The 16,409-nt window shown below is 61.5% G+C and overlaps 1 protein-coding gene across 12 annotated transcripts in view; it reads left to right on the top strand.

The window, feature by feature from the left end:
* COL7A1 (collagen type VII alpha 1 chain) overlaps positions 1 to 12,789 on the top strand; it is a 31,361-nt gene extending 18,572 nt beyond the window's left edge. For 4 of the 12 annotated variants that reach the window (XM_042017243.1, XM_042017237.1, XM_042017212.1 and 1 more), the window contains exons 71-120: positions 130 to 177; positions 306 to 341; positions 517 to 648; positions 813 to 1,022; positions 1,116 to 1,151; positions 1,331 to 1,375; positions 1,544 to 1,615; positions 1,750 to 1,794; positions 1,946 to 2,008; positions 2,096 to 2,140; positions 2,424 to 2,459; positions 2,740 to 2,775; positions 2,960 to 3,004; positions 3,240 to 3,272; positions 3,413 to 3,475; positions 3,564 to 3,599; positions 3,706 to 3,786; positions 3,886 to 3,954; positions 4,055 to 4,090; positions 4,186 to 4,227; positions 4,385 to 4,429; positions 4,562 to 4,606; positions 4,729 to 4,764; positions 4,889 to 4,948; positions 5,088 to 5,213; positions 5,349 to 5,420; positions 5,627 to 5,662; positions 5,914 to 5,973; positions 6,140 to 6,184; positions 6,258 to 6,293; positions 6,407 to 6,442; positions 6,535 to 6,591; positions 6,825 to 6,896; positions 7,157 to 7,228; positions 7,316 to 7,351; positions 7,434 to 7,514; positions 7,604 to 7,657; positions 7,876 to 7,929; positions 8,005 to 8,067; positions 8,170 to 8,232; positions 8,520 to 8,636; positions 8,989 to 9,066; positions 9,146 to 9,199; positions 9,401 to 9,449; positions 9,528 to 9,641; positions 9,997 to 10,086; positions 10,438 to 10,521; positions 10,614 to 10,733; positions 11,419 to 11,598; positions 11,739 to 12,789. In XM_042017243.1, the coding sequence (XP_041873177.1) occupies positions 130 to 177; positions 306 to 341; positions 517 to 648; positions 813 to 1,022; positions 1,116 to 1,151; positions 1,331 to 1,375; positions 1,544 to 1,615; positions 1,750 to 1,794; positions 1,946 to 2,008; positions 2,096 to 2,140; positions 2,424 to 2,459; positions 2,740 to 2,775; positions 2,960 to 3,004; positions 3,240 to 3,272; positions 3,413 to 3,475; positions 3,564 to 3,599; positions 3,706 to 3,786; positions 3,886 to 3,954; positions 4,055 to 4,090; positions 4,186 to 4,227; positions 4,385 to 4,429; positions 4,562 to 4,606; positions 4,729 to 4,764; positions 4,889 to 4,948; positions 5,088 to 5,213; positions 5,349 to 5,420; positions 5,627 to 5,662; positions 5,914 to 5,973; positions 6,140 to 6,184; positions 6,258 to 6,293; positions 6,407 to 6,442; positions 6,535 to 6,591; positions 6,825 to 6,896; positions 7,157 to 7,228; positions 7,316 to 7,351; positions 7,434 to 7,514; positions 7,604 to 7,657; positions 7,876 to 7,929; positions 8,005 to 8,067; positions 8,170 to 8,232; positions 8,520 to 8,636; positions 8,989 to 9,066; positions 9,146 to 9,199; positions 9,401 to 9,449; positions 9,528 to 9,641; positions 9,997 to 10,086; positions 10,438 to 10,521; positions 10,614 to 10,733; positions 11,419 to 11,598; positions 11,739 to 11,788 (3,294 nt within the window). In that variant the 3' untranslated portion in view covers positions 11,789 to 12,789. Of the gene's footprint in view, positions 1 to 129; positions 178 to 305; positions 342 to 516; positions 649 to 812; positions 1,023 to 1,115; positions 1,152 to 1,330; positions 1,376 to 1,543; positions 1,616 to 1,749; positions 1,795 to 1,945; positions 2,009 to 2,095; positions 2,141 to 2,423; positions 2,460 to 2,739; positions 2,776 to 2,959; positions 3,005 to 3,239; positions 3,273 to 3,412; positions 3,476 to 3,563; positions 3,600 to 3,705; positions 3,787 to 3,885; positions 3,955 to 4,054; positions 4,091 to 4,185; positions 4,228 to 4,384; positions 4,430 to 4,561; positions 4,607 to 4,728; positions 4,765 to 4,888; positions 4,949 to 5,087; positions 5,214 to 5,348; positions 5,421 to 5,626; positions 5,663 to 5,913; positions 5,974 to 6,139; positions 6,185 to 6,257; positions 6,294 to 6,406; positions 6,443 to 6,534; positions 6,592 to 6,824; positions 6,897 to 7,156; positions 7,229 to 7,315; positions 7,352 to 7,433; positions 7,515 to 7,603; positions 7,658 to 7,875; positions 7,930 to 8,004; positions 8,068 to 8,169; positions 8,233 to 8,519; positions 8,637 to 8,988; positions 9,067 to 9,145; positions 9,200 to 9,400; positions 9,450 to 9,527; positions 9,642 to 9,996; positions 10,087 to 10,437; positions 10,522 to 10,613; positions 10,734 to 11,418; positions 11,599 to 11,738 lie in introns of those variants that run through there. The other 8 variants (XM_042017270.1, XM_042017269.1, XM_042017231.1 and 5 more) reach the window with 8 other exon arrangements.
* The last annotated feature ends 3,620 nt before the right edge of the window (positions 12,790 to 16,409 follow it).

Raw genomic sequence — 16,409 nt, 5'->3', positions numbered from 1 at the left:
CGAGCACCCTAATCACAACTACAGCCCCTGCCCAGGCAGCACCAAAGGGTTAACTCTGAAACCTCACTGCTCACCCCTCTGGCTGCACCTCTGTACATCTTCTCATTCCCTCTTTTCCTGTAAACCTAGGGGCGACCTGGCAACCCTGGAGCACGTGGAGACCCTGGGACTACAGTGGTGAGTCCCTACCCTGACCTACTGTGCTGGGACAGCAGCATCAGCCCTGGGGGATGGAGAACTGTCCACAGTCCCCAGGGTGGGAACAGACGAGCACCTGCTTTGTATTTCATGTCTTTCTATTGCAGAACATTGAACGTAGCCTGGAAGCGCTTGGCATCAAGGTATGTATTTCCTGACTGTCAGGCTGGAGCTTTTTCCTGCCACATGGCAGCAGGAAGAGGGCATGGGCAGTGGTGGGAGATCCAAGCAATTTAGGGCGGGTTAGCAGGACTGTGGGGTGCTGCCACAGCTGGGTTCCACTTATGCCCTGACCAGTGGCTCTCTCCTCCCTCCCAGGTTTCATCCCTGAAGGAGCTCACGGGTGCCTATGACGGGAGCTCAGACTCGTTTCTGCCAGTGTCTGAGCGGCTGCGGGGCCAGAAGGGCAGTCGGGGGGATCCAGGAGAAAGGGGGCCCCCAGGCCGAGAGGTGAGTGGAGCCAGGCTCGATGCCAAGCCCAAACACTCTGCCCCACTCCCGCTTTCTGGGCTGGCTGGCGGGGGTCATGCAGCCAGCTCAGCCCTGGGGTGTTTGGGGGAGGCTCACAGCCCCGCCTCAGGGCTGGCTCTGGCAGTGCAGCTTATGTTTTGCAGGGCTCCTTAGGCTTCCCTGGCGAGCGAGGACCCAAAGGTGACAAGGGGGACCCTGGTACCCCCGGCCCGCAGGGCCCCATGGGCCGGGCCGTGGGTGAGCGGGGTCCCGAGGGCCCGCCCGGGCAGCCAGGGGAGCCTGGCAAACCAGGCATTCCCGGAGTGCCAGGCCGGGCCGGGGAGCTGGGGGAGTCTGGGCGGTCTGGTGAGAAGGTGAGTGTGTGTGGAGGTGCGAGGTGAAGTCTGGGGGACCTGGTCTAGAGGCTTGGGGACAGCCCTGTGACAGCCACCGTGGTGTTTTCACAGGGCGACCGGGGTGAGAAGGGCGACCGAGGTGAGCAGGTGAGCTGGGATGGGGACATGGTGCCCTCCATCCCCTCTTGCGTTGTGCCCCTCTTGAGGGGATGCAGGGCTCTCCGTGGGGCAGGTGCATGCCCTGCAGAGGCCAGGAGTGCCCATACCAGGGTGGCTCTGCTCTCCCACGCCCTTTGACACTCAACCTATTTCTCTACCCTTCCCAGGGAAGGGATGGCTTGCCTGGACCCCCAGGGCCCCCAGGGCCCAAGGTAGGTGATGGCTGCTGCTGGGGACCATCATCAAGGTGCCAGCCTGCCCCTCTGGGGATGGATGGCCACATCCAGTCCCTTGGCACAGGGGCTTGGGGAGGGCTTTGCCCCTGAGGGGACCTTCCTGAAGTCCCCTGGGTGCTGGCCCTGACTGCGCCCTGCCCACAGGTAGACGTGGTGGAGGGCAGCCTGATGGGCCTCCCAGGCGAACGCGGCCCCATCGGACCCAAGGGAGTGAAGGTGTGTGGCTGGTCTGAAAGGAGAAGGGCAGCCAAGGCAGCCGAGCTGGGGCAACATCATGAGCTGGGACTGAGGATGGTGATGGTACAGAGGGGCAGCAAGGGCTGATGGCATCTGTCTTCTTCCCAACACAGGGTGAGCCAGGAGCCGAGGGTGAGCGGGGACCCAAAGGAGATAAGGTCTGAGGTTATAAGTCTCCAATGTCAAAAGGGAGCAAAGCCCTGCGTGGGGGCACTGCTGGGCACACCCCTCTTTGGGTGTCAGCAGGCCCTGGGAGGTCATGGGAAGATCCCTGTCTGTCCTGTGACCCTGTGCCTGTCCCCACTGCAGGGTGAAGGTGGCTCGCGGGGTGACCGAGGGGAGCCTGGCGAGAAGGGCAGGGACGGTGCCCCGGTGGGTACTGCACTGTTCCCCTGCCTGGCACTGACCCCGGCCCCTGCCTGGCACTGACCCCTTCCCCGTCTCCGTCTTTTGCTCCAGGGTCTCCCGGGTGAGAGAGGGCTGGCAGGCCCTGAGGGGAAGCCGGTGAGTGGGAACATGGTGGGGGGATGCAGGCTGGGATTGGGGGAGGTCCTGTGGTGTCACACGAGCCATCACCAGCACCAGCAGAAGCTTTTATGCCTCATTCACCTCCTTCCCTGCCCCCTCTCACCTCCCTCACCCCATGCAGGGCCTGCAGAGCTTTAGGGGGCCTCTCCTGGCTGATTACCACACACTGGGAATGGGGAGCATTCCTGGGGGGCAGGCAGGGCTGTGTAGATGTGGTGGGTTTCTGCTTGTCCACTGACCCTGATGTGGTTCTTTGCAGGGCTTGCCAGGCTTCCCTGGCGTGCTGGGACGCCCGGTAGGTGTCTGTGTGTCCCCCATGTCCCTGTGCCCCACCACCTCAGCACACAGCTGGGGGCTCGTGGCCGTGAGTGCTTGGTGTTTGAGTCCATGGGGGTCACCCTGTTGCTGGACTGGGTCCTTGGCCCCCCACAGCTTAGCAGGACCTGTCAGGCTTGTCTTACTTGGTGCTTACAAGAGCCGCTGGCACTGTCAGGGTCTGCTCTCCCTGGGGACACCCCATGCCCCCACTGGGGAAAACCCATTTCTGCAGTAATCCCATTTCTTCCTCCCTTCAGGGCAATCAGGGAGACCCAGGACCCCCAGGACCTCCGGTAAGGAGCCACCTTGCACCAGGTGCAGGGGACTGTCATGCCAGGGCAATGTCAGCCAGGGTGGGCATTCCCCCAGGGAGTGGAGCTGGGGTGGCAGTGCTGGGACTGAGTGGCCCTGCTGCCCCCTCCCTGTCCTGTGCCACCAGCAAGCACCACCCCAACAATGTCCCCTTGTCCCCTGCAGGGCAGCACTGGCCCACCAGGGACCCCGGGCCCAGCTGGTGCCAAGGTAAGGCAGAGGCATTGGCATCTGCATCAGCATTGCCATGTCCAGCCTGGCAGAGGGAAAATGGTGCCTTGCCAGATTTGGGGACTGGAGGGAGGGCCACATTTTGGGAAGTTTTGGGCTGGAGGGAGGGATATTTGGGCTGGGCCCTCTCCTGGATCCAGGTATGCAGATATGGCTGTGACCACAGTAGCTGGTGGGTTGGGGTGGTGGGGCTGATGCAGCATGTTCTTCACAGGGTGATCCGGGGGACCCTGGCTCTGGCATCCGTGTGAGTACTCATACCTTCCCTGCCAGCACCCACCTGACCCCCCCAAAATCAGCCAGTCACACTCCAATACACCTTCCCACAGGGGCAGCCAAGGTCCTGGCTGTGCCATCCCCTCTCTGATGTGGCTGTTTCCATTGCAGGGCTTGCCTGGCCCCCAGGGCAACATGGGCCTGCCAGGACCCCTTGGCCCCCCCGGTCCAGGGGTGAATATTTGCAACACCCCAAACCCGCCCCTTGGCTGTTCCTGGTGCCTGGGATACTTCTTGATTCCTGCTCATGTCTCCATTGCAGGGCCCACCGGGTGTCCCTGGGCTGCCAGGACAAGTGGTGAGTGTGCTGCCCCCCACATCTGGCTGCCATCGGTGTGGCTGCTTGGGGCTGCCTGGGAGGCTGTAGGACCCCCACGCCCCAGCCCCACTCTTACTGCCTGCAGGGGGAGAGTGGGAAGCCAGGTGTGCCAGGCAGGGATGGTGTGCCAGGGAAGGACGGTGAGGCAGGAATGCCTGGGAAGATGGTATGTTGATGCTCACCCTGCCCCATCCCAGGGGAACCCCCATGCAGCTCAGGCTGGGTTGTCTGCAGCTAAGGCTGAGGGCTGTGCCGCTTGTCCCAGGGCTTACCGGGACCTTCGGGGCCTGCTGGTCCCAAGGGAGAGCCAGGGGATGCTGGAGCCCCAGGGCAGGTGAGTGCAGAGCTGCCTTGTCCAGTGTTCCTGGCCAGGATGAGGGGGAGCATCCCTGTGCAGCCCTACTCACCTGCCCACTCTCTCATCTGTGCCCCAGGCCATCGCTGGTCCCCCCGGAGCCAAGGGAGAGAAGGTGAGGAGCCAGGGTGTGAGGGCTGGGATGGGCAGGGATCTGCTGGGCACTGGCATCCTCTGTAGGCACATCTGAGCACCCACGTGTCCCTGCAGGGCGAGCCGGCGCTGCTGGAGGGTGTGCTGCTGGGAGAGCCCGTGAGTCACCCCGTAAACCCCGACACCCCCATTACCCCCATCTCCCCTCATTAACCTTTCCCTACCATTAACCTCATCCCCTCCCACCACCCTTGCCTTCTGGGGAGCAAGCCAGCCCTGTGGCTGCCCCCTCCCCTAACACTGCTGTCCCCAACAGGGCTCCAAGGGTGACCGAGGCTTGCCAGGCCCCAAGGGCGAGAAGGTGAGCGCTGCCCTCTGGGTTGTGGGGTCCCTGACACCCTGGCTGCTTGGCCACAGTGTGGGGATCCAGCTGCAGCTGCTCCCCCAGCTCATAATCCCACACATCTGCTTTTTCCTTGTTTTCCCCTGCCAGGGGGAGCCAGGAAGGTTTGGGGAGCCAGGAGATCCTGGGGAAGATGTGAGTAGGAGGCATATGGGGGTGGTGGGTGGATATTGGGGACAGTGGATGCTGGCAGAGGCTGGGATCTGTGCCCTTGCCACCTACTGCCCAGGTCTTCTGGGGGCTTGGTGTCTTCACAGGGAGCCAAGGGATCCTCTGGAGCCAAAGGGGAGAAGGTACGTGTCCCCTGCCCCCCGGGGGATCCCCCACCCTGGGGGATGCTGTGGCTGGCCTGGTGGCCCTGGCACCCCCATGCCCACCAGCCAGGTGATGTGCCACACACTCACTGCCACCTCACAGGGATCACCGGGTGTCGGTGCACGGGGACCACCAGGACAGGATGGGCCTCCAGGTTTGAAGGTAACCTCGGTCCTCGTGTCACCCTGGCTCTGATCACGTCCCTAATGCCCCAGTGATGCTCTAGCTTGGCTGGCTGAGTGAAAACCACACTCCTGAGGAGCTGCTTTTGTGGGCTTTATCTTTTACTTCCCTGCTTCAGGGTGACACTGGCTTGCCAGGATTACCAGGACCCCCAGGCTTAGCAGGCATTGCTGGGACGCCAGGACAGCCAGGCCTGAGAGGGGAAAATGGACAGCCTGGCCCTCCGGGTTCCCCAGGAGAGAGGGTAAAGACTACAACCAGAACGTGGCATCATTGGTCCTGGTGACCCCGGACCCTTGTGCAGTGTCCGTGAGGCCCCTGCAAGCCCCACTGCCTCCCAGCCACAGCCTCTGCCCATTCCCTGCTTTTTCTCTGCCAGGGTTTGATCGGCTTTCCAGGCAGGGATGGCACCGTTGGACCACCAGGACCTGTGGGGCCCCCAGGGCCGGCCGTGAGTATGGTGCCCCAGCATTCCTGGGGGTGCAGGCTCTGCCCCCGCCTCGCCGCTGTGTCAGACAGGCTGACAGGGACCCAGCCGCAGCTCCCTGGCCCCTGGGGCGGGGCATTGCTGCAGTGTCCGGCACCGCGGTGGGAGTCTGAAGGGTGTCTGGCATTGCCTTCCTCCTGCGGCTTGCTCACCCTCCTCCTTTCTTTTAGGGCATACAAGGGGCCCCTGGCCTGAAGGGAGACAAGGTAGGACTAAGGGCAGCCCTATAGCATGAGAGGTGGGAGGCTGCTTCTCTTGAGGAGTGTCCCTGCAGCCACCTCCCCCTGAGGGTGCTGAGCCCGCTCTGGATGGTGGCACATGGGAGCTTCCTGTGCACCAGGCACCCAGAGAGGTGGTGGGGACTGTGGGGTGTTCCCTGGCATGGGGGGTACCTGGCAGGGCTGGGAGGAGCTGTGGGCAGCGAGGATGGGGATGAGTTCTTGCGTTCCCCTGGCAGGGGGCTGCGGGGGCCGGGCTGCCAGGAGCCAGAGGTGAACGTGGTGACCCGGGACCACGGGTAGGTACTGCCACAGTCCCCCCAGGTCCCCACAGCCAGGGACAGGAAGGCTCATGGTACCAGCCCTGACAGGACTCTGCGCCAGAGCTGCAGCTGTCCCTGGGATGGGGTGATGCTGGGGAGCCCCCAACCTAAACCCCTTTCTCACATCCCTTCCTTCTTGCAGGGTGAAGATGGGCGCCCAGGGCCAGAAGGGGATCGTGGGCCAGCAGTAAGTACCCCCCTTCCCCAGCTGCACCCTGATCCAGGCCCCTTCCTGACCACTCCTCTCTTCTCCTCCACAGGGCTTGCCTGGGAACCGGGGGGAACGTGGGGACAAGGTAAGGGACTCTGTGGGCCGAGGAGCTGGGGGGAGAATGATGCACCTCCAGGTACTGGGAGGTGCTGCCTGCTCCCTGCAGTGCATCCTTGCAGCATCTCACCTTCCTCACAGGGGGACCTTGGGGCCCCAGGACCCAAAGGAGACAAGGTGAGTCCTTGGGGTGGGGGGCAGTGGGAAGGCAGGCAGCAGCCCTGGCCCCCCTGCTCACCCCCACCTCTCTCTCTGCTTTGGGTGTACAGGGCGATACTGTGGTGGTGGAGGGGCCGCCTGGAGCACGGGGCAGCAAGGGGGAACCGGTAAGAGCTGTCCCTGTCCTCCCTCTCCCCATCCTCCCTGTCCCTCTGGGAGGAGCTGGGGGAGCTTCTTCCTGCTCAGGGACCCTCCCTTGCAAAACATATTGTCCCCTCTCCTTCAGCCACCCTACAGACCCCCATGTTCCTGCCCCCAGCGAGGTCTGTCCTCCCCACCCTGATGTGTGTCTGAGCTTCTCCTCATTCCCTGGCCCCTCCCTGTGTTTCCTCCTTTGCAGGGAGAGCGTGGCCTGAAGGGCACAGAAGGGGACAAGGGGGACAAGGGGGAGCAAGGCATGCTCGGAGAGAAGGTACAGGTCTGGGGGAACTTGTGCCAGGCTGGGAGCTGCTGGGTTAGGGATCATGGAGGGCTGTTGACAGCGTGATGGACAGAGGAAGCAGGGCATGATGGCATCCCTGTGCCCTATGTGCTGGTGCTAGTAGGCACCAGGGACATGGTGCAAGGGGAGCTGCCAGACCTGGCCACGGAGATGACCATGGCTGTGCAGTGGCCATGCAGTGGCTGGAGCTCTCCCTCCTGCCCTGTGCTGATCTGAGTTTCTGCTTGCAGGGGATGAGGGGTGAACAAGGAGAGAAGGGCTCCATGGGCTTCCCTGGGGCACGTGGCCCTAGCGGGCAGAAGGTACGGAGCTGGGCAGCCCCACTGCTGGGGGATGCTGGTGGCACCATCCCCCTTGCCTGCCCTGACTGATGCCTTTGCCTTCCCCAGGGAGAGGTTGGAGTGCCGGGAGAGCCTGGCGAGCCGGTGAGAAGTTGTGTCTTGGTGCCTCTGCCACGTCACTGCAGGGCAGGAGCAGACCCTCGTCATGCTGTGTGCTCTCCCACAGGGTCAGCCTGGCCGCAATGGGATCCCTGGGGCCCGGGGAGAGAAGGGGGACATGGGACCCCTGGGCATGCGTGGCCTCAAGGTGGGTTGGCCTCTCTGGCTGCCAGTGCTCTCCTGGCCAGGACAAGTGCTGGCTTGGCATGACTCTGACTTCCCTCCTCATGCTTGCAGGGTGACCGGGGCATGAAAGGTGCCTGTGGCCTCAATGGGGACAAGGGTGAGAAGGTGAGTGGGTGCCTGTAGGGTGCTGCAGGAGCCTGGATGTTGCCTGGAGGCTGTGGCCCTTTGGATCCCCTCCGTCAGCCAGCGGGAGCAGGGAGATGGCTGAGGCCAGACCTTGACCCCGCGACAGGGTCATGGGGTCCCCTCTTCTGCCTTGGGCTCTGGGGTGAGCATTGAGGGGTGAAGGACTGACTGCCCTGCCTCTCTCCTGCCCGCTGTAGGGAGAGCCAGGGATCCCGGGGCGCTCAGGACTGTCAGGGCGGAAAGGCGAGCCGGTAAGCACTGCACTGACACTGGGGTGGGACAGGAACCATGGCTGGTGGCTGATGGACATCTGCTCTGTCCCCCAGGGAGAGCTGGGTCTATCAGGACCACCAGGCATTCCTGGGAAGGAAGGGCTCATGGGACCCAAGGTAGGTTAGAGCAGTGCTGGGAAAAGCTGTGCTGGCACTTCATTCCCTCGCTGCCTGCCCCCCACTGTCTGTCCCCTGCTGCCTGTCCCTTCCTCTTTGCAGGGTGACCGGGGATTTGATGGGCAGCAGGGAGCCAAAGGAGACCAGGGGGAGAAAGGAGACCGGGTGAGCAGGCTGGAAAGGGATGGGATGCATTGCACCACATTGCTTGTACCAGGATACAGCCTTGGTTGGAAGCATATCAGAGCCTGATGCTCCCAGGGGAGTCATTTGGTGCTGCTCTAAATTATGTCACTAAACAATAAATGACAACAACTCCCTGCACTTCACAAGAAGGCACCAGTGCTAGTTCTTTGGGGATGCCCAGCTGTGGGGTCAGAGGATGTCCATGGCATCTGCTCTGGAGTTGGGGACTCTGACACCCCTGGCCTCACCCTCTGCCTCTCCTCCAGGGAGCCCCGGGTGTTATTGGTGGCCCTGGTCCCCGGGGCAGTGACGGTGCTCCTGGCCCCCCCGGGCCCCCAGGCAGCGTTGGCCCACGAGGTCCCGAGGGCATGCAGGGCCAGAAGGTGAGTCCTCACCACAGGTGACTGGTCCCCCTCTGGGGCTGTGAGGATGGGAGGACCCAGTCCCCTTAGTGGGTGAGGGGTGGGTAGCATCTGGAGTCATGTCCCAGCTCTGTCCTGCCCTGCCAGCTTTCTGGCTTTGGGTTCCTCCCTTGTGTCCCTCTGCCCAGGGGATGGGAGTCTGAGGGGTCTGGGACCCTGCCTGTCCTTGAGTTGAGCTGGACCTGTCCCCATTCCCACCTGCAATGGCACCCCTGGGGTGCAGGGGTGGGAAAAGCAGCACATCCCTGGTTCTGGGGAGAGCAGAGAGGCTCCAGCACCCACCAGCCAGATCCTGAGCACATGTCCTTTGCAGGGGGAGAGAGGCCCCCCTGGACAGTCAGTGCCGGGTGCACGTGGTGTGCCCGGCATCCCCGGCGAGAGAGGAGAGCAGGTGAGTGCAGGGGTGCCTGCCCCTGCCTGCACGAGCTCCAGCCAGGGCCAGCTTCCCACCTCCTTTCTGCTGTCTCCAGGGCAGTCCTGGCAGCCACGGGCTCCGTGGGGAGAAGGGGGAGCCAGGCATGACGGTAAGGAGCCAGGACCCATAGGCTTGTGGCACTCAGGTCAGTGGGGTGGGAAGGGATGCTGGATCCATCCCACTGCCACTGATGGAGGGGCTGCCCTCACCTCTGGGCTCTTCTGGACCTTGGGAAAGGGTTTTTTCTCCTCTTTAATTGCACCATCCCCCATTACTCTGTGCGACCTTTGCCCCTTCGTGTGCCTGGCAGGAGGAGGAGATCCGTGCCTTCGTCAGGCAGGAGATGAGCCAGCACTGTGGTGAGCATCTCCCACTGCTGCCCTGGGGCTGGGGGTCTGCACCTGCTGCCCCTGACCCCCACCCTGTCTCTCCCACAGCCTGCGGTGGCCACTTCCCACAGCACCAGGATTCACGTGAGCACTCAGGTTGCGGCTCTTCCTTCCTACCCCCCTGCCCCACGCGTGTGGCACTGAAGGGGCCCCGGCACCCAGGTGTGCCACTGGTTTTGGGGAGCTGGAGGTGGCTGGCACTCTCCATGACCCTTCAGTCAGGGTCAGCGTCAGCGTAGGACCCTGCACAGGGAGAAGGGATGGTGTGTGGCAAAAGTGATGGTGCAACAGGGATCCCCAGGGGCAGCTGGTTTGGGATGGTGCCAGTGGGGTCTGGGTGCTGCCAGGGTCTGCCCAACTGAAGAGGTCACAGGAACTGCACCCCATCTATGCTTGGGTATCAGAACTGGGGCAGGGGTCTTGCAGGGGTCAGCAGTGCTGGAGGGGAGGGTAGGCTGGAGGAGTGGGATTGGAGGCAAGGGGTGGGCTGGGATGAGGTGGGTGCTTTCTCTCCAAGGAGGCTGGGGGGCTCAGCCCAGGAGCAGCTTCCACTCTGCCCAGGGAGGAGGAAGAATTGTCCGCCAGGAGAGAGAGCATGACCAAACAGGTGATGGAGAGTCTGGAGGGCCTGTAAGATCTGGCCCCATGGGCATGTGTGCCTCCCTGTGCCCTCCCCTGTCCCTATCCTGATGGGCTCCAAGTGGGTGCCGTCTCTCTGGGCCTCCCCTGCCTGTCCCTCCTCTAGAAGCCCCCATGGCAGCCCTGGTTTGTGGTACAGAGAGAGGAGCAGGTATTTCCAGGTCCATCATCCCTGTCCGTGTACCCTGTCAGGCTCCAACAGGGTTGGGGCAGTGCTGGACTGCTCCACACCTGAAAGGGGTGGTTTTCCTTTGGGAAATAAGGGGAAAGCACCCCAGACTCCCTTGCCTCTTCCCTGATGCCTGTGTCCCCTTCACAGGGTCCTTCTCCACCCAGCCGTTCCCTGCTGGCAGCGCTCACACAGTCCCTGTGCTCAAGCTGTCACACACTGAGGAGGAGGAGGGTGTGTCATCCCTGTGCTTTTAGTCCTTGTCCCCCTTTTTCTGTGCTCCGTGTGTGTGGTGTGCACTGCTCATGCATGGTGCTGTCTCCCAGGGCAGGACAGGCAGATCATGCTTGACAATGACGACCTTGAGTACGACAGTGTGGATGGAGAGGAGGAGGACTATGATGAGGTCCCGGAGGTGGACAGCTTGGAGCAGCCCACACTGGATGGTGAGCTTCCCTGCACTCACCTGGCACTGAGGGTGAAGCCACTGGAGGAAACCATGGAGCTGCCCCAGGTTTTGCTGGGGTGGTGTCTTTGCATCCAGCTGGGCAGTGGGTCCCTGTGCCATCTGTCTGGGAGAACTGGGGATTTGCAGCCCTCTTGCTGGTACCTGGGTGGGTTGCACCTTCTCTATCACTGTGCTGTCCACACCATGCAGACCTTGTGCTCTATCCCCCTCACTGAAGCCATCACCAGCAGTGATGGGTGGTGTGCTGGGCTGGTGGGACCTGCTGCCCTGGCAGATTTCCTGTGCTCTGATCATGAGCCACAGGAGGGATCCCAAAGGCCCCAGGAGATCAGGGAAGTCCCAGTGGCAGCAGCCTTTGGAGAGTCCCTCCACAACCCTTCCACGGGGTGCTGTGGCCATCATGTCCCCACGCCACCCCCCCTTCTAGCTCCTTGCTGGGAGCTGTTCTGGGAGACAGCTTGCCCAGAGTGGTGTCTCCTGCCCTCAATTCCAGCGGCTGGGCAGAGCACAGAGATGGCTCCAGCCAAACCCTTCCCATGCTCAGCTGGGAGCCATCCCCCGCCTTCCCCTTCTGGGGTTTCCCCTCCTCTGCCAAGTGGGTCTGGCAGCCGCCAGTGTGCTGCCAGCCCCTGCCTGCCCTCACCAGCAGCGTTTTCCCGCAGCTGAGCCCTGCAGGCTGCCGCTGGACGAGGGGGACTGCCAGCGCTACACCCTGCGGTGGTACTACAACCAAAGAGTCACCGAGTGCCGGCCCTTCGTGTACAGCGGCTGCCGGGGCAACCTCAACCGCTTCGGCAGCAAGGAGGAGTGTGAGCTGCACTGCGGGCAGCGCCCAGGGGCAGGTAGGCAGAGCTGGGCACGGCTTGGCACCGGCAAGTCCAGCAGCATCCCCACCCCGTGCCGTGGGCTCAGCAATGCAGAGCTGGGGGGACAGTGCTGGTTCCCCACCTCAGCTCTGACGGCGCCTTGCTTCTCTCCACAGATTCCCGTGGCAGTGCCGGCAGCAAGGTGGGAGGGCAGCCAAAGGTGTAGGTGCAGGCAGTGTCTCGGCAGGCAGGGCTGCCTGGAAGTGGGGCCCAGCTGCCGCCCCGGCCGGGGCTGGGCTGCCCGTGGTGGCGGGGGCCACGCACCCACCAGCCCCAGCAGGAACCTGGTGCTATTTCTAACCTGTCTTTATGCTGCTCATGGGTTTTTCATTTCATATCAGTTTATTGTCATTAAGGTGAAATTTATATCAAATGGGAAACTGCCTCCCACCAAGGCTTTGAACCCCCTTTCCCATATGGAGGTTTCCTGGGCTGTTCTCAGTTTGATTTTTAAATTATTTGTTGCCAACAGCACAGTTCTTAGCCCTGTTCCCTCTCTCTGGAAGCAGAGATGGGACTTGGCATAGCTGGGCTCCCTCCCCTCACATAATACCCTTGTACTCTTTCCTGCCGCCCACAAACCCCCAAACTCCCTCTCTGCTCCCCTCTCTCTGCCAGGAGAGCTGCCCACATCCTTGTGCCGGGCAGTGCCTCCCTGCACAGCACCACTCACCCCCATCCTGCAATCAACTCCATCTGAATAAATTTCACCTTAACCTCAACTGGGGCCCAGTTCCCCTTTTGTGGCTGCGATGGTTTGGCAATGACCTGTGGGGAGACTGGAGGTTCTTTCCATGTGCTATCCTCCAGCTCACATGCCTGCCAGCAGCCCATCTGTCTTTAATCCGGGGGAGTCTCACCTGCACCCCCAGGCCTGTCAGGGAAACCCTGAGGATGGTGCTATGTTAGAAGAGGTTCCTGCTCGCCCACGCTTACTCTCAAAGGCTTTGTGAAAGTGATGTTGGCTGCCGGGGTCACAGCCCCTGGTTCCCCCCCAGCCCCAGGGCTGAGTAGGGACATGCCCCTCACTGCCCCAGAGCCCCAGGGGCTGCCGGGTGGGCTTTGTGGCCCCCACACGTACGCTGCTCTCTGTGTATATCTGTATACAGCGAATGTATATGTGTACCACTGCGGGGGGGATGTGTATTAAAGCTGCGCTCACAGGGACATGTCACACTTCTTGGCACGTTGCTGGAGTTGCCTGTGGAGTTTGGGGACAGCTCTTGAGTCAGGCATGCCTCCTGCTCACCCCAGCTGGGCTGCCCTTTCCAGCTGCCCACTGTTCCTCACCCCTTCCAGGGAATCCAGTGCCCCATCCCCATGCCCAGCACGTGCCCAGCTGACACAAGCCAGGCCATGAGCCCCTGTCCAGGCCCTGACGTGTCAGCATGTGGGTCTGTGGTGCTGCATGATGTAATGTGTGAATCAGTGCTGCCAGCTAATTTTGGCTACTGGGTGTGAGTTCCTGGCTGTCCCTGGGAGAAGGAACAGAGCTGGCATTATTTCCGTTCCCTGCCATCCCAGGGAGGGTGGCAAAGGATAGGTCACCCTGTGGCCACAGGGGTGGGCAGACCCCCAGCGGTCTGAACCCTGGGCACCCTGACTCCTGGCCTTGGCCAGCCCACGGGGCTGAGTGCCCACAACTCATCTCATGCAGGTGCTCACCCAGCCTGAGAGCCTTGGGATGCTCCCACAGTCCCTAAGGGGGGAACTTTTGGTCAAAACCCTTGTATATGGGGCTCACCCCACAGCATGGCCTACAGGCTGCTACCCACCTTGGGCAGCTGGCAGAGGGGCTGGGCCAGGCTGGACTGGTGCAGGTGCCTGCAAACCAGTGGTGTTCCAGTTGGACTGCCTTAAGGTGAGCTGCAAGCCACTGGTGTCCTGCAAACCAGCAGCCAAAGCAATGCTTGGGTTTGGCACAGCAGGGAGGTGACATGTCTCTAGATATGTCCTCCATGTGACCAGGGAGTCTGTCAGGACACTCTGCCAAACTGGTACCAGGAGATGTTTGGGGGCCGTGTGAGGCACAATGCCCAGAGAGCTGCCCATGGTTACTGGCCAGCAGCAATATGCTTGTTCTCTCCCTTCCTTGAGTAATTACCAAGGAGCAGGGAGGCCTAATTAGACAGAGAAAAAACATCTTGCAAGTCAGACATGAAACAATTGCATCTGAGCTGTCCCAGGTTCCCGCAATCCCCTCCAAATGCAGCTGGTAGAGCTGCAAGGGGGCACACGCCAACCCACATCCCAGGATGACTTCATCTGCTATTAGGCAAAATATATTAAAAGCATTTCCACCCCTCCGTCACCGTCACCCCCTCTGCGGGTCAGAGGTGGAGCTGGGACAGGATAAGAGCCAGGGCTTGGCAGAGAGCAGAGCAAATCCCCAGCTTGTGGTCCCTGCACCCCAGGAGCACTGCCTGAACATCGAGGAGACGAGGACCTGCTGCAAATGGTGAGGCTGTGCCCTCGGCAGTGCTTTTTAGGGGCTTTTAGCTGGGAAATGGGTTGCGGGGGGTTGGATGCTTTTCATTCCCCACTTCCCAGCAAGTTAACCGCCTCTGGCTGCCTACTCTGGTACTTTCCAAAGGGTTCCACCCCAGAGATATGTTGCAGGAGGTTGGTTTCACTGCTCTGCTTCCAGCTGGACAAACCCTGCTGGGTGACTGATTTTGGGGAGAGGCAGCCATACAGCAGGATTTGTGCAGCAGTGCCCCTGCACCTGCTCTGACCCTGACCCACATCCCAGCACCCTGATCCCCCCCTGTAGCACAGCACCCTGCAATCCCTGGGGCCCTCCCTGCATCAGGGTGAGGGATGGGGTGGAGAAAGTGGCTGAGGCTTGACACAACTCAGCATGTGTGGCCAGACTCCTGCCCTTGTCACCCCATTGCGATCAATATGCTGCATATTTTAGGCCAAGTGGCTCGTGTCCCTCCTTGGTGGGTGACACTTGCCCCAGAGAGCCCAGCAACACTGCGATGAATGACATCTGCCAGGGAAGGTGTGGGAGGAAGAAAGCCCCACATCCCGCCCAGCCCTGAAACCCCAGGCACGTTACATTTCCCTGGCCAAAGGGCAGGAATGGGTTGGGGAGCAGCCACAGTGCCCAAGCAGACACCCTCTGGATCAGGATTGGCTCCTCCTCTGGGTGACAGAGGAAGGGGGTGAAATTGAGGGCACAGCCAGCATCTGGCATGGGGCTGTATGAAAGGACAAGGACACCCAGGTGATTTGCTTCCCACGTCCCCTTCAGCCTCCACAAAACTCCCCATCCTGTTCAAGAGGATTAAAATCAAGGTGGAATAATGAAGGGTTCCTGAAAAGAAGGTGAAGCCCCACCAGCTGGTGCAGGGAGTGGAGGGGTTCTGTGGGTGACACGCTGGTGGGGACATGTCCTGCCTGGGGGGCTGTGGGGCCATGGCAGGGTGAGGGGGGTGATGCTCAGCGCCAAGCCACGTGCTCCCCACAGGCACTCCCAGCCACGCTGCGAGGCAGGATGCTGCTCATCTTCCTGGTGGTCCTCGGGGCACCAACGAGAGCCTGGAAGGGAACGAGCCATGAGCAGCTCCCGCTGGGACCCCAAGCTGTGGATGGAGGGAAGCTGATGAGGCAGGAAACCACCAGCGATAACAAGATGCTGCCAGGTCTCCCTAAAATGAGGAGGGGCAACGATGGCTCTGGGGAAGGGTCTCATCCAGACAAAGCCAGCCTGCCACTGCTAGAGGGATCAGAAAGACAAGCACTGCCCTGGCCAATGAGCCCAGCCACCAAGAGAGCTGCTCCCAGGAAAAAGGGGAGGAAGGTGTCCCTGTCCCTCGATGTCCACACTCACTTACGGAAAATCCTGCTCGACCTGGCCAGAGAGAAGGAGCTGCAGGCCAAGGCAGCTGCCAATGCCGAGCTGATGGCCCGCCTTGGGCGCAGGAGATAAACTGTCCTGGCTGGGACACAGCTGGGCTAGGGAGGGCAGGGGGCTGCCCGGGGCACAGGCGGAGGGAAGCGTGGAGCGGCATCAGTGTGTCCACAGGGGGCTGTGGACATGGCAGCTCATTCCCCCGGTCTCGGAGCTCATGGCACAAGCAGCAGCCACGGGAGGATTTGGTTTAATAACCATCACCTCAGCACCACTGGAGAAGATAGAGCTGGGTTTACCTTGGCCAGTGCTGCTGGAGCACAGCTGTTCCCAGCCCCAGGCACTACAGGGATTTTTATGCTTGGCTTTGCTCCCTGCTCATCCACCACTGAGATGTCTCCAAAGAGGCTGCATCCAGCCAGGCAGCTTTTCCTGTGTGCTGCTTCTCTCTGGGTGACCGGAGTACCCAAAATCCTCCACAAAGCTTGGCCGAGCCTCAAAGCCGGAGTTTTGCGTGAGCGTGCACAATAAAACGCAGCATCAAACACAACTTGTTGTGCTTTATATGGGTTCTACACCCCTTTATACTCCCATTTTATGTTCCCTTTCCCCAGAGATGCTGTGAGGGCATGTTCTGGGCGGGGGTCAGCATAGGAGGTCATTAAATTCCAAACGAGGGATGTCAGAACTTGCACCGACAGCGGAGCCAGCCCCTGGCCCAGGGAGCCCACAGCAGCTCTGGGCCAACAGGGACACGGTGTTGTGCCACCGGAGCTGCTGCTTTCAGCACAGCTGGGAGATAAGAGCAGTGCAGAGCAGAGTGTGGCCGCCCCGTGCAAAGTACAGGGTGGTGCGAGTGAGGCAGAGGCCAGGGGACGCCTGCAAAGGGGCCACTGGAGCTGGTGGGGGACACAGCCATGCTCTTTGA

This window comes from Corvus kubaryi, unplaced genomic scaffold, assembly GCF_017639235.1.
Source record: "Corvus kubaryi isolate FWS band 111438036 unplaced genomic scaffold, C.kubaryi_AGA036_p1.0 136, whole genome shotgun sequence".
Taxonomy (NCBI): domain Eukaryota; kingdom Metazoa; phylum Chordata; class Aves; order Passeriformes; family Corvidae; genus Corvus; species Corvus kubaryi.
This window is presented reverse-complemented; position numbering and strand designations above follow the sequence as displayed.